Source organism: Eleutherodactylus coqui, chromosome 4 (assembly GCF_035609145.1).
Source record: "Eleutherodactylus coqui strain aEleCoq1 chromosome 4, aEleCoq1.hap1, whole genome shotgun sequence".
NCBI classification, from domain to species: domain Eukaryota; kingdom Metazoa; phylum Chordata; class Amphibia; order Anura; family Eleutherodactylidae; genus Eleutherodactylus; species Eleutherodactylus coqui.
In genome coordinates this window covers 151,020,451-151,045,958 of record NC_089840.1, presented here as the reverse complement: position 1 = coordinate 151,045,958, position 25,508 = coordinate 151,020,451, and the positions used below count along the sequence as shown (strand labels likewise).

The window sequence follows — 25,508 nt, the reverse complement described above, 5'->3', positions numbered from 1 at the left end:
AGAATTTTTTAAAGGTTTTTCAGTACACTATATGGTACTTTAAATAGCAACTCGTCCCACAAAAAACAAGACCTCATACAGCGACGTAAATGGATAAATAAAGGAGTTACGATTTTTTTTGAAGGGGGGAGGAAAAAACGAAAATGGAAAAAGAAAAAAGGGGCCGCGTCATTAAGGGGTTAATATAGTTACCCAAAAACAAATGAGTTCTTTTAAAATAAAATGTTTTTAGTAGTAAGCCATTAAAAAACGTATAAAATCGGTTTTGCTGTGATGGTATTGACCCACAAAGTAAAATGGGTCATGTAATTTATACCACACAAACACCCTAACAACAAAATGAACTGCAGAATTGCAGTTTTGTTACCACACGCAGCCCCGAGAAAAAAAAATCCTTCAATATATCATATGTACCCAACAATGGTGCCGTTACGAAATGCCCACAAAAATCAAGCTCTCACACTGCTACACTGAGGGAAAAATTCCTATGAACGAAAAACATTGTAGCTCTAAGAATATTGCAACACAAAAACAAATAAGTTTATTAAAAGTGTTTTTATTGTGCAAAAGTAGCAAAACATAAAAAATATATAAATTTGGTATTGCCATATGTTATTGCAGAATTAACATAATCTCAGCTTAAAAATATAATTTAAAAAAAACTGCAGAGTTGCCTCCATTTATACAACCCTCCCCCCCCCCCAATAGTTTTTTTTAAAATACATTATATATACTCTAAAGTGTAATCATAAAGCACTCTATTTTAGTATTTAGCTCATAAATTACTAATAAAGCACATTTCTAGAGACATCAGTATAAAGTACCTCCTCCTTTGGAAACGGTTTGTCCAGTTTGGGTGATAGGTGATGTTACACCAACTGGTGGGTTTTTTCCTTTCCGCAATGGCTGTCCTAGACTGACAGGTTTTTTTACATCAGATTTTGGCGTATCTTCACTCTTTTCCCTGCGCCAGCGGGATGAACCGTGCTCTGACTTTAAGCTTCCACTGTCATACTCCATTCTGCGAGGTCCTCGTTCCTCTGATTCACTGTGCCAACTTAATCCACTCTCAACCAGTGACCGCTTTTCAGAATCAGTGCGTAGCTATAAGACAAATAAGGAGATTATTAATATAAATGAGTTTTGACATTTAACACAAGTTTTGTTAATTGCTCTATTTATACTTAAAGTAATTGTCATTTGAAAAACATGTGATGTCATTGTGACATATCAGAAGCTTTGATGGCTGAAAAAAATGGGGTACGAGCTCTGCGCTGCCTCAACTGTGATTGGCTCTTCCCAAGAGTTGAAGACTCCCTCACCGATTAGAAGAGCCAATCACAGCCGAAGTTGGTTTCTGTAATTGGAGGGGCAGTGACAACGGTATTCAGCATGTGGGCTACCAGAGATCGAACTTCTGAAATGTTGCTATGATATGTCACCATTTTTTTAATGAATTGTAATATTGTGTAGTGTTATTTCTGGAAAATCTATAGTAAAAGCCTTTGGCATTTAGACTATATCTACTTGCATTTGTTCTTCTCTTTCTTATTCTTTTTTGATTATCAAAATTGCTTATTACTATAGCCAGTAAAAAAAAGAAACTTGAAGTACTCCAGCTAACTCTCAATTTGAGGGGGGGTGGGGGGGGACACGACCCCCGTGGAACTTTAATCCCCTATGGCTTGATCAGCAGGAAGTCTGCAACTATGCTGGTCAGGAGGCAGAGACTTATTGAGGTCAATGCTGCTTTGGCGTCCACATCTATAGTCTGGGAGGCCTTCAAGACCTTCACTAGGGGCTCTTTTGCTGTAGCCATTCTACCTATAGAAAGTCCTTGCAACAAGATAGGCTTGACTTAAGAGTGCCGCCTCTCTGAAGGGGAAGTCTGTTATACTACAGATCCCACTGAAGCAAAGCACGCTGCTCTTAACTGCTTACGAAGGCAGTATAAATTGCTACTACTCAATTACACTAGGAAAAAGCTCCTGCGCTCCCAGCATCGCGTTTTCGACCAAGGAGATAAAAATAGTCTACTACTGGCCTATCTTGCTAGCGAAGACAGCGTTATACCCCCAATTGTGACAGTTTGAGACATACCTGAAGCTAAAGGTTACTGGCCCTGAGCTCATTAACAATACATTTGCCAACTTTTACACAAACCAGTGCACTTATAAACTCACTCGTCCTGAGGGAGCCCTAAGTGCTTATCTAGACAATATTACCTTTCTGAAATTGTCCCAAAGTAGTGCGGATATGCTAGATGGAGATTTAGAGCAGGAGGAGATTGTGGAGGCTATTTAATCTTTCCTGAACAGGAAATCTCCGGGCTCCGATGAGCTTCCAATGGAATAGTACAAGAACAATGTAGAATTTATAGCCCCGAAAGTTCTTTCTCCATACAATAGTATCCTTCAGGAGGGGATTCTGCTGTGGACTATGCATGAGGCCCTGATAAGTCTTAATTCCCAAGCCCGGGAAAAACCCAGGACACTGTGGCTCATACGGCCCTATTTCTCTCCTTAACAACTATATTAAAATCCTAGCCAAAGTATTGGCGTTGCATATTAATAGAGCCCTCAGTCACATTATAGATGAAAACAAGTCAAGATGTATTCTGGGTAGAAGTGAAGCCATGAACATCAGGCGACTTTTTACTAACCTAGCATTGTCACACTCCAACCGGGGACAGCGTACTTTGGTCTTTATTGATCAGGCTAAGGCTTTTGACTCGGTGGAGTGGAAATACTTGTGGGAGGTGAGGTCTCGTTTTGGGTTTGGGACATTTTTTATGAAATGGGTGCAAGCATTATATTATTTCCTGGTAGCCTGCATACGGATGAACACCCATATATCCAAGCAGTTTTTCCTTGCCAAGGGAACACGACAGGGCTGCCCTCTATACCCAGCGCTTTTTGCTATTGCAATTGAGCCACTTGCAATTCAAATTCGGGCGTCAACAGAGGCTATGGGATTCTGGTTGAGAACCTATCAGGAGCACATGGCGCTATATGCAGACGATACCCTGTTGTTCTTACACTCATCCCTGACCTCAGTCCTTTCTATTTTCAACGCCTTTGGAGTATACTCCGGAGTGAAGGTCAACTGGGATAAGACTAGACTGATGGCAGTTGACAGCCCTGCAGCCTCTCTAACACTCCCTGCCCTCCTAAGATGGACAGACAGTGTGTCACCTACTTCGGTATATTGGTATTGAGATCAACTGAATACCTTTACACAGACAATCTAGCTCCACTTTTGGAATGGGGGGAGATATGGAAACGCATTGGGCTTCACTCCCATTGACGCTAGTGGGCCGTATAAATTTAATTAAAATGAAGCTACTGCCCAAGACTTGTACGTATTCCAGGAATACCCCCGTTTTAATCCTTAAAAGATTCACAACACTGCGCAAGATACTCCTTCGTATATTGTGGCAAGGCTCCACTCCGAGAACTAAACTGGAGATCCTCTGCTTATCCGCAGAAGAGGGGGGACTGGCTTTCTACCACTTTCGCTGTTATTACTTAACTAGCCAGTTGGTATGCGTGGGGTGGTGGCTGTCATCCACTGACTATAGCCCAGTGATAGGACTTGAACGCAGAATAATAGGTCCCGAGCAAAGCCTCAGAGGCTTGCTGCTAAGGGGACCAACCTCGCATGTAAGTACTCTACTTACACCTATGTGGGTGACTCTCAAGATCTAGAATATCACCCTCCATCTGATGCCTGATAAAGCAGCCACTCCCTATGGAACAATCCCAAACTTCCACACTCGCAATGCATACCAGATACCGTCTTCTGGAGACGTCATGGAATCACTACTCTCTCGGATATAGTGGAAGGGGGCGATCTCTGCTCCTTCTTACAATTGAGGATATGATTTGGCATCTCCACTAGTTCCCTTTTTAGATACTTCCAACTCAGGAACGCCCCATTTGGGGGACTGAACATCCCCCTTGCCTTGACCAAGCTGGAAAACTTGTCACAGATGGCCAACCTCTTGAAACCTCTCTCTAGTTTTTATAGGCAGCTGACTCCGCTGAAGGATAAGACTCTTGAGAAATGGGGCTCAAATATACCGGACCTGGACTTGGACGACTGGAGGGGCCTCTTGTCCACCTCTGGAGCCCCCTAATTAATGTTAGGGAGAGAGTAGTACAAGTTACGTTCCTTCATAGAATATATTACACCCCTACGCGGCTGCATGCTACAAGCCTCTTCCCTGAGGTGGTCTGTCCAATATGCCTGACAGATATAGGCACAATTATGCATATGTATTGGTAGTGTCATGTCTTATAGACTTATTGGCGTAACATTCTTGAGTTTATGGAAACAAGTTTGGGAACCCCCGCGTATTTTACACCATAAGATTTGCCTTTTTGGTCTTGTAGTGGACACCCCGATTGACTCAAGAACACGCACTCTATACAAACTACTGCTTTTCTACGCTAAAAAAGAGATATTACTCAACTGGAAGCATGCCAGAAAAACCCACTAAGACTACCTTAAAGTTAGAGGTTTAGTATGTTTTTACATTATACTTTTTTTGTGTACTATACAGTGATAACTTGCGTTCAGAGTGCCTCAGCTTGCAAGCTTTTTGATTTGAGAGCAGGCTCGCTCCCAAATTTTGGGTTACAAGCCTTGCTCTCGATGGGGCCGCTGCTGCTGGTGGCCCCATTGAAAGCAGTGGTCTGCCGGCAACCCCTTCTGTGATTTTCGGGAAGAGCTTTAAATATAAGCCTTTCCCTGAAAAATCATCCCTAACTAGCTAGCTGAAAGACAACGATGAGTGAATCGTTAACGGAAACTGCAAGATGGCCGCACATTTAGATACAGCGATTATCACTCAAAAGATAGATTTTGAATGAAATTTGAGCGATAATCGTTGTGTCTAAATAGGGTGTGTCGGATGTTGGAGACTATGGACAGGGAAGGAAGTAGCAAATGCAGATAAGATGTCAGAGGAAGTGGAATTATTTTTCAAGTGGAGGGTCACATGACAGATATTAAAGAAAGTAGATAAACCAGATACAGGGACCCTATTACAGAATGACTAAGATTTTAGATATTAGCCTGTGCCCAGAATATCCCTTTAGTTTTTTTTTTATTAAAAAATGTCTCACTTTTACCATCGGATGTGTTTTATTGTAAATAAAATATAGTTATATGAGATTTCAAAATCATTGCATTCTATTTTTCCATTACATTTATTTACATTTTTGGAATTGGAGCTGTATTTGTGTTTTATATCAAGTCATAGCAGTTTTTTAGCTCATACATTGTAGCTATATTGTTTTATCCTAAGCGCAGCTAACTCCGGTAAAACACCTCCATTGATTTCAATGGGATTTCACAGACCGGGACTCAAACAGTGTTTCTAATGCCACTTTCGAGCACTATCAGCTCTATTTCCAAGCGTTTTAGCGCTTGTTAACGCACCTAAATCACTCATAAAATGCCACCGCTTCAGATGCAGAGGTTTGTGAATGCATGTGAGAGAGCAGTCTAAAAGGTTAAATACACTGTGCTGAGGGGGTATATTGGGGGAGTTACATTATTAAACATTGTTACATTTAAAAGCACATATGGTTTGCTAGTGTTTTCACCATTGCTTTGCCCAGGTGATTAAGGACAAGGTTACCCAATCAAGGTGAGATAAATTGCATCTTTGAAACTTGCGGTGCCCATTCCAAACAGGGGAGGAGTATTAAAGGGGTTGTCCCGCGATAGCAAGTGGGGTTATACACTTCTGTATGGCCATATTAATGCACTTTGTAATATACATCGTGCATTAAATATTGGCCATACAGAAGTTATACACTTACCCCCTCCTGGTGCTGGCATCCCCGTCTCCATGGCGACGAGCAAACTGCTTCTCTGGTCGCACGAACAGTCAGGCTTGCGCAGACAGGAATCCCCTTCTGCAAGGTCCTTTCTCACGAGCTGCGTCCTGGCTCCTCCCCCTTCTCAGCGTCATCGCGTAGCTCCGCGCCCCGTCACATGGTGCCGATCAGCCAATGAGGTGGCTGGAATCGGCAATGGAGCTCAGACAGCTGAAGAACATCCACAGTGCACCATGGGAGAAGACCCGCAGTGCACCGTGGGAGAAAACCGCGGTGCACCTTGGGAAAGGACCGGCGGCCATCTTGAAAGAAGAATTTTTATAAGTTCACGAAACGAGCTAATGGTGAGTAGAAACGCTCTTTAAAAACGCTTTCCACGGGTAGTGTAGTATGTTTGCTTTAGAAGGGGGACTGGGAAGAGAAAAAATTTACATTTCTGCCGCGGGAAACCCCTTGAAGGGCCATTTATACAGGATGGTTATCACTCAACAGTCGTTCAAACGAATAACAGTCCAGTGTAGATGAAACAAATTTGTTCACTTTACGTTATCGCTGACTTTCAGTCAACATAAAAACTATCGCTGGATCACAAGCTTCTCGCTCAGTGTAAATGCTCCACTGCTCAGCACTTTCCCTGCCTTTCTAAATGCTGTGCGTGAGAGCTAATGACATTAGTGGTGATGTCAGCACTCATACAGGGCATTTAGATGACTGTCATCCCGTTTAAATGGGACATTACAGCTATATACAACAAACAAAAGCAGTGTGAATGTGCATGCTGTATTCTAAAGTATACTGTTTCTTGAGTGTGTGACTTGAGATTAGCGACTTTAGATTCAGGGACTTTAGAATTACTGCTTATCTTTTTTAATTTTCACTAGCGTATATTACTTTTATCTTATCTGTCTGTATGATCACTATTAAGAATGTGCTCCATGATTGGCAATGCTGTCCACTGTACATTTTGTACTACCATGCATGCAAACTTTAAACATCTGTTAGGCTGCCTGTCCACAGGTGTAGCGGTATCCTGCAGTGGATGTCCGCCATGGGATACCGCCGCCCGGGAGCAGGAGCCGGCAGATGGATCTTCGCTGTCAGCCTATTTGACAGATCGGTTGACCGTGGAGAATCGCGGCAAATCGCAGCATGCTGTGATTTATCGGCCGCAGGCAGGGAATCGCAATGAAAACCCGCCCGTGGACAGGCAGCCTTAGGTGAATACTGCTATATGAAATGTGTGCATGCTGCACATTTGGGAGCCCAGATCCTAGATCTAAATGACAGATTACTGAAAGGGGCGGATAAGGATTTAGTGGTCATGGTACACATTGGTGCCAATGACAAAGTTAGAGGTAGGTGGAAAGTCCTTAAAAGTGATTTAAGAGAACTAGGATGTAAACTTAGGGCAAGGCTCTCCAAAGTAGTATTTTCTGAAATACTACCTGTACCAAGTGCCACACCAGAAAGGCAGCGGTAGATTAGGGAGGAAAACAAGGCGCTCCAGAGTTAGTGCAGGAAGGAGTGGTTTGGGCTCCTGGAGAATTGAGCTGACTTTGCTGTTGGCTACAGATTCGACTGTAGGGATGCTTTTTATTGAGGAGGGTGCAGCTGTGCTGGGGGAAAAGATGGTTAGAACGCTGGAGGAGTGTTTAAACTACGGACTGGGGGGAGGAAAACCAGATAGATAGGGGATAGACAGTGGCCTCGGACTAAGTAATGATAATGGGAGTGGAGCGGTGGGAGGGATTAGTACAGTTAGAACTGGCAGACCAGTTAATAGGGGTACACTTAATATTAAAAATAAAACAAAAATCTCTATTAACTGCATTGTGACTAATGCTAAAACTCTAAACAATAAAGTTGACAAAGTTGCCTGTAACTTTCCAACTTCGAATCGAAGAGCCCTCTGATTTCATGGCGAACACTGATAAGATTCCAAATGGTAGCTTTCTGCCAAGTCTTTTTATGAAAAGTCTCTAACGAATGCAGCAAGGATAAAACCGACTGGCATTTAAAGACCCATGTCACGTTTTGAACTTGATCTGTATATAATGAGAACACCCCACGATACATATTTTAGACTCTCCCACTGCACAGGAGGTCTGGTCATTACCATGGTCTTACATGAAAAGGGAGAAGTTTGGTTTTAAGATGCCTGGTGAAGTCCCACCTCCACTGCGACAGGAGTGACAATGTGCACCACATGGTAACACAATCTGAATGGACTATTTAACCAATTGAAGAAGAGGGAAGGAAGGGAGAGCTGGAAAAAAATGTAATCAGTCCTGGTATATAAGCTATGGATGGGAAAGTAATACCGTATATTCCGGCGTATAAGGCGATGGGGCGTATAAGACGACCCCCCAACTGTCGCCTTATACGCCGGGAATATAGCGGAGCAAAAAAAAAAATCATTACTCACCTCCCCCAGCGTTCTGCGGCACTGCTGGAGGATGTTGCTCCCTCCTCGTCCCCGGCAGAGCATTGCTTTCTGGACGCGGGGCTTGAAATCCCCACCTCCAGAAAGCTAATACTGTGATTAGCTAACACACGCCGTCAGCCAATCACAGCCATTTAATGACATCATTGAAAGCTGTGATTGGCTAAAACACACATGCCTTCAGCCAATCACAGCCATTCAATGACATCATTGAATGGCTGTGATTGGCTAACACACGTGCGCCTTCAGCCAATCACAGCCATTCAATGATGTCATTGAATGGCTGTGATTGGCTGACGGCGTGTGTTAGCCAATCACAGTATTAGCTTTCTAGAGGCGGGGATTTCAAGCCCCGCATTCAGAAAGCAATGCTCTGCCGGGGACCAGGAGGGAGCGACAGCCTGCAGCAGCGCCGCAGAACGCCAGGGGAGGTGAGTAATGATTTTTTTTTTTTTTTTGACACTTTCTTTTTTTTTGCATTACCGGAGTATAAGACGACCCCCGACTTCAGAGCAGATTTTTGGGGGTTCAAAAGTCGTCTTATACGCCGGTATATACGGTATGTATAATCTTTGCCATCTGTGTGGGTCAAACGCTAGGCACTGCAAAGTTACATGGACTGGAGGCACTTTTTGACTTTATTAAGTTTATTGTAGGCAATGGTGGATTGGCCTGGGTGGTAAGGGGCATTTTGGTTGCCCGTTTTCCTCTGCTCTTCCACATCAATTGTGGAGTCCCCCAGTTAAAAGAAGGCCCAGGCAGAGCTCAGAAAACGAACTTCTGCACTCCAGCGTTTGAGGACACACCCCTTTTAAAATCATCTGAACTTCTCATTCTGAGCAGTACAAAAGGGATTAAGGCCCATTTAGACGGATCGAATGTTGGGCAAACGATGCCCGACACTCATCCCCGCAAGTACCTGCTCTCGTGCTTTTGTGTTTAGGAGCAGCTATCGTTGCTTCACAGCGGGGTGGCTAGAGGAGATTTCTCTCCTCGCGCTCCCCCACCCCTCTCCATTGACTTTATGCTGCATAAACAATGGACGATGAGCTGAACTATGATCTTTCAGTGTAAATAGCAGCCATTCAGTATTGAATGGCCGCTATGATAAGTCAATGGAGAGGGGCGGGGCAGTGCGAGGAGAGAAATCTCTTGCAGGCTCCCAGCTCCCTGCTGGCCGCTCTGTCAGAGAGCCAGCGATACTAGTTCCCGTGCAACAGCACAGGAGCGAGTGTATGCGGGGACGAGTGGCGGGCATCGTTTTCCCGACATTCGTCCCCTCTATATGGGCCTTTAGAAATAGGATTAAAAAAACAATGTGACTCAATAAAGATGTAAAAGGGGGCAATTAACAGCAAAAACGTTTAACCCCTTAGTGACGAAGCTTGTTTGCGCCTTAGTGACGGAGCCAAATTTCGGAAATCTGCCAAATCTATCACTTAACATATCATAACTCCGTAAAGGCTTTGCATATCCCAAGTGATTCTGACATTGTTTTTCGCCACATATTGTACTTCATTATGGGTGACTACCCATTACAGTTTTTTTTCACTGCGAAATTCGCTGCGTTTTTTTAATGCAGTGGTCTATGGGACTTGTAATGTTAAAAACGCGATTGCGCAAAATCACGAGATAGCGGTAAATTGCGATTTTGCGTGATCGCGATTTTAACATTACAAGTCCCATAGACCCCTGCAGAATAAAAAACGCTGCGAATTTCGCAGTGAAAAAAAACTGTAGTGGGTAGTCACCCTTAGGTGGTAAAAATAGACCAATAGAACCTGTGTATATTTATTAAAGGTGCCAATATTGGGAAAATTTTGAAAAAATTGTCATTTTTTCACATTTTCAACTGTAAGGCCTCCTTCCCACGAGCGTGACGGGCTCCGCCGCGTAATATTACGCAGTGAAGCCCGTCACGGCGCCCCCCAGAGACCCCATACTTACCAGCGGAAGATCGCGTGAAGACGCTTCCCCGCCCACCGCCGTCGCGTCATGTGACACGCCCACCGCGTCACATGACGCGGCCGGCCGCGTCACGTGACGCGCCGGCCGCGTCATATGACGCGCGGCGGTAGGCGGGGAAGCGTTTTTTCACGCTATCTTCCGCTGGTTGCAGCGGGAGATAGCGTGAACGGACGGCTTCCATTGACTGCAATGGAAGCCGTCAGCGCGTACACCCGCAGCAAATAGAACATGCTGCGGGTGAGAACGGGAGATTTCACGGTGCGTAATTCCGCGGTGGAATTATGCATCGTGTGCATTGTGCTATTAGGTTCAATAGAACCTAATAGCATGGGGCAACGCAGCGGATTTTTGCCGCGGATTTACGCGGCGTAAATCCGTTCGTGGGAAGGAGGCCTAATATCTCAAATATGTGCAAACATACTGTACAAATTTTTGCTAAGATATATATTTCCATCTGTTCACTTTATTTTGAATGCACATTTGAAAAACTTTCGTTTTTTTTTTTACCATTTAGGAGACGTACAAATTTAACATTACATTTCAGCATTTTGAGGAACACCGTTTTCCTACACCAAGTCAAGATTGCAAAGACTCATAGCTGACAGAATGATAGACACCCCTACAAATGACCCTATTTTAAAAACTACACCCCTTAATGTATCCACTGAGGGGGGGTCAGGAGTATTTTGACCCCATAGTTTTTTTTCAGGAATTAATGCAATTTAGAGGAGAAAAAAATACAATTTCATATTTTTATAAATATGTCATTTTAAAGACATTTTTTTTCTAGAGTGCACATGAAAATGAGGATTGACACCTCAAAATTGATACCCCTGTTTGTCCTGTGTTCAGAAATATACCCATTGTGGCCCTAATATTATGTCTGCATGCACAACGGGGCCCAAAATGAAAGGAGTAGTCAGTGGCTTTCAGAACAGAAATTTTGCTTGAAGGCCTTTTAGGCCCCATAGCACAATGGTAGAGCTCTTGAGTGGCCAAAACTATTAAAAAAAACACACACAAATGACCCCATTTTGAAAACTAGACCACTTAATGAATTTATATAGGGGTGTACTGCCCATTTTGACCCAACAGTTTTTGAATGAATTCAATGAAAGCAGAAGGAAAAAATTGTGATTTTCATTTTTTTGGCAATTCTGACCATTTAAAAACAGTTTTTTTAACAGCACACTTATGAAGACTTGCACCCCAAAATGGATACCCCTGTTTCTCCCGTGTTCAGAGACATACCGATTGTAGCCCTAATTGTATGCTTGGATGCACGAAGGGGCCCAAAATGAAAGGAGTAGTCGGTGGCTTTCCGAACAGACATTTTGCTTGAAGGCCTTTTATGCCCCATTGCACACTTGTAGAGCTGTTGAGCGACCAAAACCATAGAAAACCCCCACAAATGACCCCATTTTGAAAATTAGACCCCTTAATGAATTTATCTAGGGGTGTACTGCCCATTTTGACACCACAGTTTTTGAATGAATTCAAGCAAAGCACAAGGGAAAAAATCATGAGTTTCGTTTTTTTGTAATTTTAAAAACAGCTTTTTTGTACAGCACACACATGAATGAAGACTTGCACCCCAAAATAGATACCTCTGTTTCTCCCGTGTTCAGAGACATACCCATTGTGGCCTTAATCTTATGTCTGGATGCACAATGGGGACCAAAATTAAAGGAGTAATGGCTGGCTTTCAGAACAGACAGACATTTTGCATGAAGGTGATTTAGGCCCCATTGCCCACTTGTAGAGCCTTTGAGCGGCCAAAACCGTAGAGAACCCCCACAAAAGATCTAATTTTACAAACTAGACCCCTTAACGAATTCATCTAGGGGTCTACTGACTGAAAATTACAATTTTCATTTTTTTGGCTATTGTGTTAATTTAAAAACAGTTTTTTTTGTACAGCACACATATGAATGAAGACTTTCACCCCAAAATGGATACCCGTTTGTGCCGTATTCAGAAACATACCCATAGTGGACCTAATCTACTTATAGGACACATGGCTAGGCCCATAATGAAAGGAACACCCGTTGCATTTCAGGGTACAATTGAATAAATTCCAGGCCCCATTGCCCACTTGTAGAGCCATTGAGCGGCCAAAACGATAAAGAGCCCCCACAAATGACCCCACTTTGAAAACTAGACCCCTTAACAAATTCCTCTAGCAGTGTACTGCATATTTTGATCCCACAGTATTTGAATGAATGTAAGTAAAGCAGAAGGAAAAAATTACGATTTTCATTTTTTTTGGCAATTGTGTCAATTTAAAAACAGTTTTTTTGTACATGTACATAAGAATAAAGACTTTCACCCAAAATGGATACCCCCGTTTGTCCCGTGTTCAGACACGTACCCATTGTAGCCCAAATCCACTTATAGGACACATGGCTAGGCCTATAATGCAGGGAACACCCGTTGGATTGCAGGGCACAACTGAATAAATTCCAGGCCCCATTGCTTACTTGTGTGGAAATTGACTCCCTAAAAATAATCCCCCCCCCGCCCTGGCAAATCTACCTGCGGCCACTAATTCTGGGCTTGGCCAGCCATGTGGACGAGATTTCTCAGAAATCTCGTCCACATGGGTCAGCAAACCCGCCGCGGCAAAGCCAGCGCCAGCATACTCATTTTTTTTTCTCTTCCGCTGCGGCCGCACTCTCCCCTATGGGAGCGCTGGCCACAACGGAGAAGCGAACGGCCAGGCGGCTTCAAAACCCGCGGCTAAGTGCCACGGCTTTTGAAACAGCGGATTCCCGGCAAAAATCTTGCGGTTCTTCGCTGTGGCCAAACCACGAGATTTCCACCCGGAATCTGCCCAGTGTGAACCCAGCCTCAAAAGTGGCGCTTTGAGTCTCCGTAAGCTTGCGGAGGTGCGGCGGTCTCACACAGAAGGCGCTCAACAAGCTGCTCCTGGAACTGCAGGAAGGCAAACGTTCCCGGGGCTTCTTGTAAATTACGAACTACAAGTAGCGATGTGAATAACGCCGGGTTCACACGGCCGTAAGTGGAATCTGCTTGCGGAGGCCCGCAGCAGATCCCAGCTGTGAGCCCGGCCGTGGCGCTGCATACGGACACGTAATGTACTGCGCATAACTGCCTACTCACGCAGGCAGTCATGCGCAGTACACCTATTTTGTTTGTATTTCCCGCGCCGTCGCTTAGCGATGACACGGGTACCAGCAGGCGGTACACAATGTAGATGCATATGGGCTGTGGGTATATCCATGACCATGGAGCACAATGGGCTCTATGTTGCAGATATCCATGGTAAAATAGAACCTGCTGCGTTCTGTTTTCTGAGTGGATTAGGTAATTTCGACCCACTAATGTGAGTGGAATTGTGTAATCCAATGCGATTGATCTGCGTATTACCGCAGATCAGACTCATGCGTAATAAGTAATTCCTATCTGGTCATGTGAGACCGGCCAAAGGTAGGTCGCTATCTTTTTATCATGTGACCGGGGACGGCTCAATGCTCCAGGCTCTTGGTGACCGTTGGTTGCCGGGAGCAAGGAGACTTTAGGTTTCCTGGGCTCCCAGCCTCCTTCGCATGTGTCCAGCATTTTGCCGGCGATCGATGCGCAGAATGTCAGGAAGGTCCACGGAGGAGGAACCCGTCGGGGGTTTAAATACGGAGGCTTCCGGTAAAAAGTTTCATCTCCTCTCGTCGATCGCATCGGTGGGGGGAGATGAAACTTCAACTTTTTTTTTAAACTTTTATGTGATCGCCATTATCCATTGGATAACGGCGAACACATGATCAGAAACCGCTTACCGCGGCCCCCCGTGAAATCTCCAGGCTCTCGGCTAAGTTTTGTAGCCAAGAGCAGGGAGATTTTAAATTACCCTGGCAATCCACGGCTTTTGCGCATGCGTCTGCCGTTTTAGTGACGGGAGTGTGCGCAGAAGTTGGGGTAAGGTCCGCGGATAAATCCGGGGGCCTTAGGTACGTAATTTCATCCTCCCTCCCGGATATGATCCGTGAGGGGAAATGAAACGTGAGCTTTTTAAACTTTTTTTACTTTTTTACACTCTTTTTTTACTTTAAATAATCACTGTTATCCATTGGATAACAGTGATCATGTCCCCAGTGACATCCCTCTGCTCCTGGCTACACATGGTAGCCAGGAGCAGAGGGATTTTAAATTTCCCGGGGCCTGAGCCCCTCTGTGCACACGCCTGAGGATTGACATCGAGCGCGCATGCGCAGAAGGGGACTTCAGGTCCTCCGGGACATCGCAGAGGACCCGGGGTGAGTATTTTTATCTCCACTTTTTTTAAACTTTTTAAAAACTTTTTTGGATAACGGCGGTCACGGGCCCAGGGACCGCCCACCGCGGTCCCCAGTGACATCTCCTGGTTCCCGGCTACCTTCAGGAGCCGGGAGCCAGGAGATTTTAAATTTACCGGGGCTCCAGGCCTTCTGCGCATGCGCGTGACGTCATTCGTCTGGTGCGCATGCGCAGAACAGCAGCGACGGGTCCCGGAGGACCACTTCCCCGTGGGACACCACGGACAAGGCGGGTAAATAATTTCAGCTGCCCTGATGGATCCGATCCATCAGGGCAGCCGAATCTTTAACTTTTAAAACTTTTTTTCACTTTATTGCGATCGGCGCTATCCATTGGATAGCGCCGATCGCATTGCCGGGGGGGACTGCCTGCTGCCCAGGATGACAGCTCCATGGTCAGCTGTCAGCTACCTGCGGGCACCGAGAGCATGGAGCTGTCACGTCCTCAGCTAAGAGGGCTTTAATCCAAAAAGGATGTATGTTTTTACGTCCTCTAGGATTAAGCCCACTTAGCTAGGACGTAAAAAAGCAATGGGGCCGTCACTAAGGAGTTAAACTACTAAAATAAGAAGGAACAGAAGAAGCACTAAAAACCTATAATGAAAAAAATAAATTATGATAAAAGCAGCAAAGATGAAGACAGAGAGACTCATTACTGAACAGAGTAAAATAATCCCTGAACTGTTTTTCAACCATACGAATAGTAAAAAAAAAATTTGTATAGAAAGCGTTATTTTTTTTTCCAGTGTAATCACAGAGGAAAATGAAATGTCAGGTGAAATGCAGTTATAAAGTAAACTTCATGAAATGTCACCAGTTTAACCCAGGGGCAAGTGCAGAGTTGCCTTTAACAGATTCAAATAGACAAATTGATGGGTTCTGATGGCATACCATCCCTGGGTTCTAAGAGACTTAAGTAATATGATATACCACTGTTTCTTATATTTAAGGACTTTATAGATTGGCGCATAGCCAATGTGCTGTTAATATTCAAAACGGGTACAAAAAGTGAACCTGAAAACTACAGCCCCGTAAGTCTTACTTCTATTGTGGGTAAAATGTTTGAAGGGTTTCTAAAGGATGCTATCCTGGTGTACCTCAAGGAAAATAGCTGTATAACTCCGTATCATCATGGGTTTATAAAAGATTATTCCTGTCAAACCAATCTGATCAGCTTCTACGAGGAGATACGTTCTACACTGGAGTTTCAATGGATCTCATATATCTGGATGTTTCCAAAGCATTTGATACTGTGCCGCATAAAAGGTTGGTATATAAAATGAGAATGCTTGAACTGTGGGAAAAAGTGGGTAAGTAACTGGCTCAGTGATAAAAACCTTCTGCTTTCTATTAATTTAACATACTATAATTGGGTCACCAACTACAATACCAAGAGCGGTGATCAAAATTGGGGTTATTCAGTTTTTAAAAAAAGATAGCTGAGGCGTGACCTAATAACATGTATAGATATCGGGGGTCAATGCAGAGATCTACCCCATCATCTATTTATCTAGTTGTGACTTTAAGAGCATCTAGAGGAAAGAAGCTTTCTACACCAACATAGTATGGGGTTCTTTACTGTAAGAGCAGTGAAACTATGGAAATCTTTGCTTGAGGATGTGGTGATGGCAAACTCACTAAAAGAGTACTTTACAGGCCTGAACGCCATTCTTAAATGCAATTATATTACATTCTATTGTGCCCCTCCCTTAGTCATAGCTGTTTGCTTGTGCACCTCTGGCAGGAGTTACTGCACACAACAAAATTCAGCAGAATACTGCTCTGCTCTCCACTATACAACGAATCATCCACCGGAGTACAGTGTATACAGGAGACCAGGGGAAGGAGTCGATGTGTAGTGGAGAGCAAAGCAATGCTCTGTTAAAGCAGGTTGTGTCTGACTGAGATCCATCCAGCTATCAGAGGTTTACATGCAGGGCCCCGCGCATCAAAAGGGAGGGTTACTGTCCAGCCGCCCATGCTAATGTAAATTACTATTTACCTGTAACATTGACTATAATATATAAATATTGCCATTGGACTTTGAACCCAATTACCCGCCATATAGCAACCCTAGATGCAACAAGCGGTCTTGCAAAAGAAAAAGGAGTGTGGGTAAATTGGAAGCTTATGAATCCATGTTAGTTTTATCTGCCAATTTCCAAACAGCAGGGGATAAATCTGGAGCCTAATTGCAGAGGTACATGGGCTCATTAGGATAAGACAGGGAATTGGAAGTGGTTCATTTTTCATCACCTAACAGCCAGTAGAGTCAGCTTTAGGGGTGAAATGTTAGCAGGGAAGGGGCGCTCGGAGGACAGAGGGAGCCGACTGTCGAGCCATTTAAATTCCATGGTATCTAAAAGGGTTAAAGGCTGGGATCAGATTGCGATTGCAGCCGCCGTGGCTGGGTGTCCACTACGTTTTCCAACCGGCACTTGCGGCATGAAAAGAGGGCTCAGCTTCCGAGCCCACTCAATGCAAACTGCGTGCATCTGCCATACATGTATGGTGGATGGCACCAAGGGGTTAAAAGTAAGGGAATAGTTGATTGAATCTGACAGGTAAATTGGGAAAAAGGAAAGGTGCGTATGACTTTTGGATCCCTTTTCATTCAAATTTTCCAAAATGTTGCAATCTCTGTGGAATAGTATCACATAGTCTAACTTGGGGAGCCTGCACACGAGCGGAAATTCCGCTGTGGGATTTTCCGCGGGATTTCCGCCGCTGGAAGCCTGCATAGGATTGCGTTAACAAACGCAATTCCTATGCAGACGGCCGCGCGAAATCTCGCGCGGCAAACAATCCGCGGCGTGCTCTATTTCTACGAGCAACGCACAGAAACGACAATCACCCGCTGACGGCTCCGGTCTGCGCATGCGCCAGCTGCCCGGCAAGCCGGCACATCAAACAGCCGGAGCCGCAGGCAAGTACACGCTGGTTCCTGCAGGCGCTCGGGTCAGGTACCTCAGCGAGAATCCTTGCTGCCGGATCCAACCCGCCCGTCTGCAGGCGGCCTTAGTAGATATTTTTGCCAGATGTATTTTGAAGCATCTTCTTCAGCGGTTTGTAAATGCAGGGATATTTCTTAGTTCTCTTATAGTCTACCTAGGATGATTATAAAACCTGATTAGGATTTCATGGACTGTGTGCAAGTAAAGTGAAAATGCCTCAAAACGAAATTATGAGGAAATATGCATGTCAGATATGTAAACATTTAAGTACATAGACCACAAATAAATACAGTGAACGATCATTGCATTAGGAACAACTACTAAATAACGGCTTGCTCCCTCTTTTTGGACGATCATGGCTTTCAGGCTTTGGGAAAAGATTCCACAAGGTAGCGAACATCCTCCATACTCAATCCGCCCCATGCTCACTGCAGCAGCTCTGTCAGTTGGTGCTCATTTGCTGATAAATGGGAGCAGATATCACAGCCTTTTCCAGCATATCCAAAGCATGTTCAACGGGGGATACAATCCGGTGGGTTTGGGGGCGAAAGTGTGCAGAACTCATAGTCATGTTCCTCCAACCACTCCTAGCGATCAGAGGTCAATGACATGGAGCACTGTCTTGTTGAAAGATGGCCATGTGGTTGAGAGACTTCCTGAAGATAAGAGTGTAGATGGTCAGCTAATAGGTCTCTGTAGAGTTCACTATTCAAGGATTGTGGTATGATAACCAATGGGCCATGCCAGGAAAACACTCCCTAGACCATGACACCACAACCATTTGCCTGTTGAACCCCAACAGTACACCCATGCTATTTATGCCAAATGAGGAAGCAGGTCATCTGTATGGTTCAGAAGGAAATGGCACTTATCACTCTAGACTACCTTCTGCCATGTATCCAAGGTCCATTGATGTCTTTTCTGGGCCCATGTGAGACATTGTTGGCGATGGCATGGAGTTATCTGGGGCACCCTTGCCGGTCATCAGCTATTGAACCCTAGTCTATGTGAGGTACGCCACATAGTCAATGTGGAAATTTGTCTAACAACCCCTGTCGTACTGCTGGGTGCCTCTCGACTCCTGCCTTTAGGATCAACCACATGTAGCCTGCTGTTGTGTGATCTTCTGTCGGATGTTTATCCATGGCCATGGCTCAACAAGTCTTAATACATTCTTGATGCTGTGGTTCGGGAACAGCCAATAAGTGCAACTGATTCAGAAATACTGGCACCACACCTCTGGACACCACTAATGTGTCCGCAGTCACTCAAGGCACCATGTTTACCAATGACTGCCAAATGTTGTCTTCTGCTGTGTAGGAGAGGTCAACTCACTGCCTGAGAACAGATCGTGACACAGCCACCACGTTACCACAAGATGTCATGTGCCAGCTCTTCCTAATGCAGTGATCATTCAGTGTATTGAGAATGATCACTCAATTGAGAATTTTGAACAGTTTTTAAAAATACTTCTTAAAAATGCTATAAGGAATATTTTTATTCTGCTGAAAAAGATTCAGTGCAGCAGCTTTGTGTGTTACTAGTGAAACTACTGCTAACACAAAATATATTAACAGCCATAAAATGTGATAGACATGATGATTATTTTGTATAAAATGTCTATCGATTTATATAACCCAAATGTATTCTGCTGTTGTAATGACTTTTAACTTAGTTGAGGGTAAGGACACACACAATCTAATCATGGTATTTGCTAGACAATGGATGTCTGATGTAATGTTAGTTAAGTACATAGAAGTTACACAAGAAGCCTCTAAGAGTTAAGGGCCATAGTGTTACGTGTATATCCTGTGTTTAATACTGAGTGTTTACCTAGGCCCCCTTCCACTCCTCATACAAGCTAGTTAAACAATGGGTTGCCACATACACAGAAACTGCTTAAGGCTGTCTGCATGCTAAAGAAGACAAAGTCCATACTATGGCGGACGTGAGGGAGGGTGGGCCGAGAGGTGGGAGATTCTATATGATCCGACAAATGAGAATCTTATATGTAATCAGTTGCACGCCCATTGAAGGGCGGTTGTCATGTGTTATAATAAAAAGCCTGAGCCTCTACACATGGTAGAGACTCTCCCAGTTTTAGACCAGCACTTGTGTCTGATCTGGTTCGATGATGTGTGCACACGATATAATTCGGAAGCGACAAAATACCCCAAAGCCTGCTGGAGAAAATCATAATCCAGAACAGTGTCGTCCTTGGTTGGGCGAGTGGATCTGTGAGGTCACAGCCTGGAACGTACAGAGATCGGCAGATGGCACGCAGAACTCAGGGGCCCGAAAATCTACAGAACACGGTAAGATTGCTTTATGTAAATCTACCGATGTGATCTGGGTTCTGACTGCTAAATCTGCCTGTATCTGATCCAGACTGGACCTTCACTGAAAGACAGGTCTGTCCACTCGAAAAATCACCATGTTTCCTGTCTAGGGGTATTTTGTATGCTGTTGTGTCTGAGACGGTTAAAAATTGTTTATGCAAGACCAAGAGATAAATTCTGTGAGGGTTAATGTGTCGGGAGGGCGGACTCGGCTGTTTAAGTCTGAGGGAGCACGCCGAGAGACACTTACTCCTAGGAATCTAGTGTGAGGTTAGGAAGATTTATGATACGTATACTTACCTTTATGATTGAGCGTGTTATGTTCTCATATGTAAAAAGGTATATACGTGTGAAGTATAGCCGTGATGTGACGGCTGATGTCTCCAGAATATTATTGAGGTTTTGGTCATTTAAAATAATCGTCAGTCTCTGTGTATAGCTAAATGTCCTGTCTAGATCGTGTACAAGGAGTGCTCTTGGGGATTACTAGTATACGGTGGGCTGTTATAAAGGTAGATGAGATATATACCTTGAGCCGTTGTGGGTATTCTCCAGTAATCCCGTCTGTTTGGTACTATAGAAAGAATGTGCAGTGTTTATTATTGGGGGGAGGGCTGCTGATAAGAGTGAACTGAAAGCTTTTTCCAATTAACCCTTCCGTTCCCGTTGTCTTGTGTTTTGTAGAATTAATGTGCATTGTAATCTGAGTGGGAAAGAGAGGTTATATTGGAAGGATTTGGAGAAAGCAGATTTTACAAGAGGAACACTATTGTGTCCAGAAACTTCGAATAGGCTAGAATAAGCAGGTAGCATAGAGTTGAGCAGATTGAGAAGGTTAGGCATAGACGCAGGTTGTTTAGAGAATGGGGAGCAAAGTGAGCAAGGACAAAGGTCATAGAGCTTGTGATTTGGTTGCTGATGGGAAAGGATCAGGAAAAGTTGCAGAAAGAAATGTTAGGTCATGGACAGATAAGATAGGCTGTAGAAAGTTTACAGAAGATGAGCAGGAAGCCTAGCAGAAAGAAAGGTGTTTTTAGATTGCTAGGAGGAGGTATAATGTAGTTAAGAGATTGAAGAGGGGAAAGCATGTAGTGGGGTATGTGTATTGCTAATGAACAATGTAATGCCTTTGTGTTGACTACAGCCCCTCCCTGTAATGGCGGCCGCGCTTGCAATGTTTACAACCCAACATAGTGTGACTCTGCAGTAAATGTAGTGAGGCCTGCCCCCACCCTGAAGTTACTCCCCCCCCCCATGTGCTCACTTTCAGGGTGTGTGATGTTACTTCCGGTCCCTCCCCAACCGGGACAGGACCTGGCCCCGCCCCTTTCTCCTCCAGCGGCCATCTTGCCTCACCTGGGAGTGCTGCTGCCCCTGGCCCCGCCCGGTCCTCCGGCAGCCATTTTGCCTCACCTGGGAGTGCTGCTGCCCCTGGCCCCGCCCCTTCTTCCGGCAGCCATTTTGCCTCACCTGGGAGATCTGTAGCCCCGCCCCTTTCTGCCTCTGGCGGCCATTTTGCTGCATTTGGGAGGCCTATATTCCCCAATGCCACTGTATCCAGTGCTAACATCATGATTGTCTGAAGTAAGGTTTTGTTTGACCAGACTTTGTTACGCTCCAAGATGTGGCCACTTTGGATGTGTGATAAGTTCAGGGAAACAAACCTTTGTGGAGATGCAGCTTGGGACATAGTAGATGACTAAGCTGGTTTATAGTGCATGGAAGATTGGAGTTGATGCATGGGGGGCAGAGGCCGGGAATACATGACAGGGGACGCTCTCTCATGTTCCCAGGGGCTCTGTTTTCCACTGCCCGCTTCTCCAATGGATACTCAGACCGATGATGTTATGGAAGGCTCCTACAGATGGAATAATTTCCCTATAGTCACCCAGCAAACTTTTTCATGCAATTTGGTGAAGTAATTTTACTTTTTATGTGAAGAAAGAGGGACTGAATTGCCCAGAGTAGGATGTTAATTCATCCGTATTCTTTAGTTTTTCTTTAAGTCTTTTGTATATTCTAGTGTCAGTCTACACTGAAGCTATAATTATATTCCGACAGGAGAGTAAAAGCTAAACGCTGGCCATACCCTGAAATACTATTACACTGGGTGACGTAAAATTAGACTTGTGTTGCGCCCCCTTGTGTTAAAAAATGCTAACTGCGACCTGAAAGGAAAAACATTTTTTTTGTAAGGAGATTTTCGCTCAGACTTTGCTGCATACAATGTCACCTTGACCTACAAAGTGCTTGTTTTTGTGCCTCTTGCTTTACTAGTTTGAACGCAATGACTCTTTTTCCATTGAGTATTCCGGTTCAAAAGGGGGGAGGCATAGGTGATCTGGGCCATAGATGATCTAGGTGTTGTAGATCAGCGATTGGGTTTGAAAAAAATAAAAATAAATAAATAAATGGAATAAGATAACAAGATTCCGAGCCATGTGAAATAGAACATCAACACAATTATTTAGTACTAATACAGTAAGAAACTGCAGGTATGCAAACAGTTATCAGAACCTCTGTTGATAATGCATATGTTGAGCTTTTTGCAGATGGTACCAGGGTGAGGATTGATGACTCCACATCGGATATGCAGTGGTCACACAACAAGACGTCCTAGAAGCAGAAGCTCTGCCTCCGCATGTCATAGTACAAGAAGCGGAATTAAAGGCCATCACTAAGGCGTGTAGAGTGGCGAGAGGTAAGACGGCAACCCTTTACACTGACTCCTGGTATGCATTTGGCATAGCTCATGATTACGGCCCAATATGGAAGGCCAGACAGTTTTTACCTTAGCAGGACAACCAATTGAGAATGGTGCAGCGGTACAGAGTCGCATGGAGGCCCTACTTCTACCTGACAAAGTTGAGAGTTCGCACCGATTCCTACACTGGAGAGGCGAGAGACGACATCCTCGCTGACAGCGCAGCAAAGGCAGCGGCCCTCAAGCCGTGGAAGAAAGAAGAAAAGATACTGACAGCATGAGTCAGTGGTAAAAAACTTTGGACATTGACAAAAATTTGGACTTTGATATGCTAAAGACTTTTACAGTTACAAACCAGCAAGGAAGAAAAGAATAAATGGACTAATATGGGAGCAGCAGAAACAGGACAGCGTGTGGTGAACGGTCAACAGCACTTGCCCACCACAGTTCCTGTATCCCATGATGGCCCAGCTGATGGATGGAAAAACCCACCTAGTAAAGCAGTAATGACGACGACGCTTGAAAGAGGTTGGGCGACTTCTAGGTTCTCTGTAGCTGCTGCATCATTTGTCCGGTTTAGCATGATCTATGCCATGGGTGAGTCAGGGCAGAAGTAAATTTGCCACATCACACTTGCCGGGACCACTCTACCCATTTCAGGGATTGCAAATTGACTACGTTCAGCTCCCACTTGTTGGGAAGTATGACTACGTGCTTGTTGTTGTTGATGTCTTTGCAGGTTGGAGGCTGACCCTGTTACCAAGGCAAACAAGTAGGTAACCGCAAAGAAGCTCATGAACGAGGTAAACTGTGAATATGGGGTACCAGAAGTGATTCAGAGTCAGACAGAGGTATAAACTTCGCAGGTGAATGTAACATGTCATGTCTGCTCTGGGTGTAACCCAGGCCTTTTACATACTCTACCATCTTTAGAGTAGTGGAAAGGTGGAGAGACGTAGTGGCACGCTAAAAAGTAAGATACTTAAAAATGACGCCACTTTGGAAAGGCTGTCATCCAATAGCCTTATACAGTGTTAGATATGAACCCAGGGGGGATCATGCATTATCTCCCTACGAGATTGTTTGGGCTAGCCCCAAGGCTAGGTCGTTACTATCCTCAGTGGTTACAATTACAATCTGATGTGTTGACTGAGTATGTGATTTCCGTTGTTAAAGAACTAACCAAAGCCTATGCACAGGTGTTCTCTTCCAGACTCAGAGGCAGACACTGGGACACATATCTTGCAGCCTGGGGATTGGGTGTGCGTCAAGAAGTTCCCCAGGAAGCACCCTCCTGAGCCCCGATTTGATGGCCCCTACCAGGTGCTTCTGACTACTGCCACAGCTGTGAAACTAGCCGAAAGACTTATATGGATCCATGCTTCATACTGTAAGAAAGCTTCAGATCCGGGAGACCAGTCTTAGTTGTGCCAAAGACATTACTCTGGTTAAGGCTAGTGAGAGAGGAGGGTGGCAACTGGAATCCTTAGTCGGAAGAATATGGGGGTATGGTTACCTTCTAGTATAACTCGTCCAATGCTCAAGTAGCCGCATATTCCTTCGACTATTGTACTGTGGTCCCGTGTCTAGGCGCAAGATCCCACCGCAGGCCAGATTTAGCTCAGTCCAGCTGGTTATATGACTTATATACCCGGGGAATACAATATGTTTGCGCCACTGATAACGTCTGGGGAGAAGACTGCCGTTATTGGGGATTAGTGGGATGGAACGCAGGAACAGACTAGTCCTATAAACCGCGAAGTGCCTTAAATAAGAAAGATAAGAGCGGGAAATCCCTAATTAGTCGTATAACCCTCCTTGAGAATAATAAGGACAGCAGGTATTGGAAGGCTGAACTTAGTATGTTGCTTGGTTTTAATGCGGTTTTTACATTAACCATGGGAGATCCAAGCCCGGGGGACGGGGGAGACTTATAGTCTGGGGACATACCGGTACGGGAGGACAGATCCCTTAGGGAAGTTTAAAATAAGGGGTATGGTAGATGCAGCCGAATGGAAGCCTTCACTTAGTCCCGTGCCCATAATTAACCCCCTCCGCCGTAAGATAAAGACCTTGACGAACATGATGATCATAGCCGACCCTACCTTTTGAGGACACCTTGACAGTAGCGACTGGCTACTCTGACCAGAATCTCTGGTTGGAGTTGATGAGGTACAATGCTAACAGGAGCAACAAGTCTAACTGTTGCGTGTGCGGTAGTGCCCGACTACACTCGGGGATGGTCCCCCTAAATCTCCCTGTAGATGCTTAGTCTCTTCACGAACATTTCCGCTAATTACACTGTCCGTGAGAAATGGAAGAAGGAATACTCTATAACTACTTAAGTGTTTTGCACCGGAGAGAGTATTACTGACTACCCTGGAAACTACACCTGCCAGGCAATTAGGCAGGGTAGAGGGAGATTTTTGGGGAACTCACCAATATTTCCCTTGTTTAAAAAAGATGAAGAGCCAGTTCCGATAATGCCAACCACATACGCTACCAAAGAAAAGGAGAAATGTACTAGTACTGTGCCTGCCCCGATCTCCTAAGATGGATTGTCAGTGGAATTCCCATTTGCCAAGGGATAGTGCAGAAGACCTTAGGTTCCGGCGAGGGCACACCCTGTGGGGTGTTAACTTGTACAGATAGAGGGTATGGATGCCCGGAAATGAGCCCAGGGAATCCATGGCCTCCCTCTGAGGTGAGGTAGGGATCCCCCCTCCTAGGAGTAGGGACTTACGGGCAGTGGGAAAACCCTGACGCAAGGGTGAGGCGACCTGGACGTGTTCACCATTAGGACTATCTCCAGGAGGGACATTGGTGTGGGTGAAGATTAGGGAGTCCCACGCAGTGCGTACCTGTGCACGCTACTAGTATTGTAACATTATACTAGAGCGAGAAGAGAGACCCCTGGTGGTAGTTTTGATCTACACGTGTA

At 44.8% G+C, this 25,508-nt stretch overlaps 1 protein-coding gene across 7 annotated transcripts in view; it reads right to left on the bottom strand.

Annotated features, from left to right (window-relative positions):
- Window positions 1-25,508, bottom strand: part of NAV1 (neuron navigator 1) — a 274,215-nt gene that overhangs the window by 167,464 nt on the left and 81,243 nt on the right. For all 7 annotated transcript variants that reach the window (XM_066600314.1, XM_066600316.1, XM_066600318.1 and 4 more), the window contains exon 5: window positions 825-1,104. In XM_066600314.1, coding sequence (XP_066456411.1) covers window positions 825-1,104 — 280 coding nt within the window. The remainder of the gene's footprint in view (window positions 1-824; window positions 1,105-25,508) is intronic.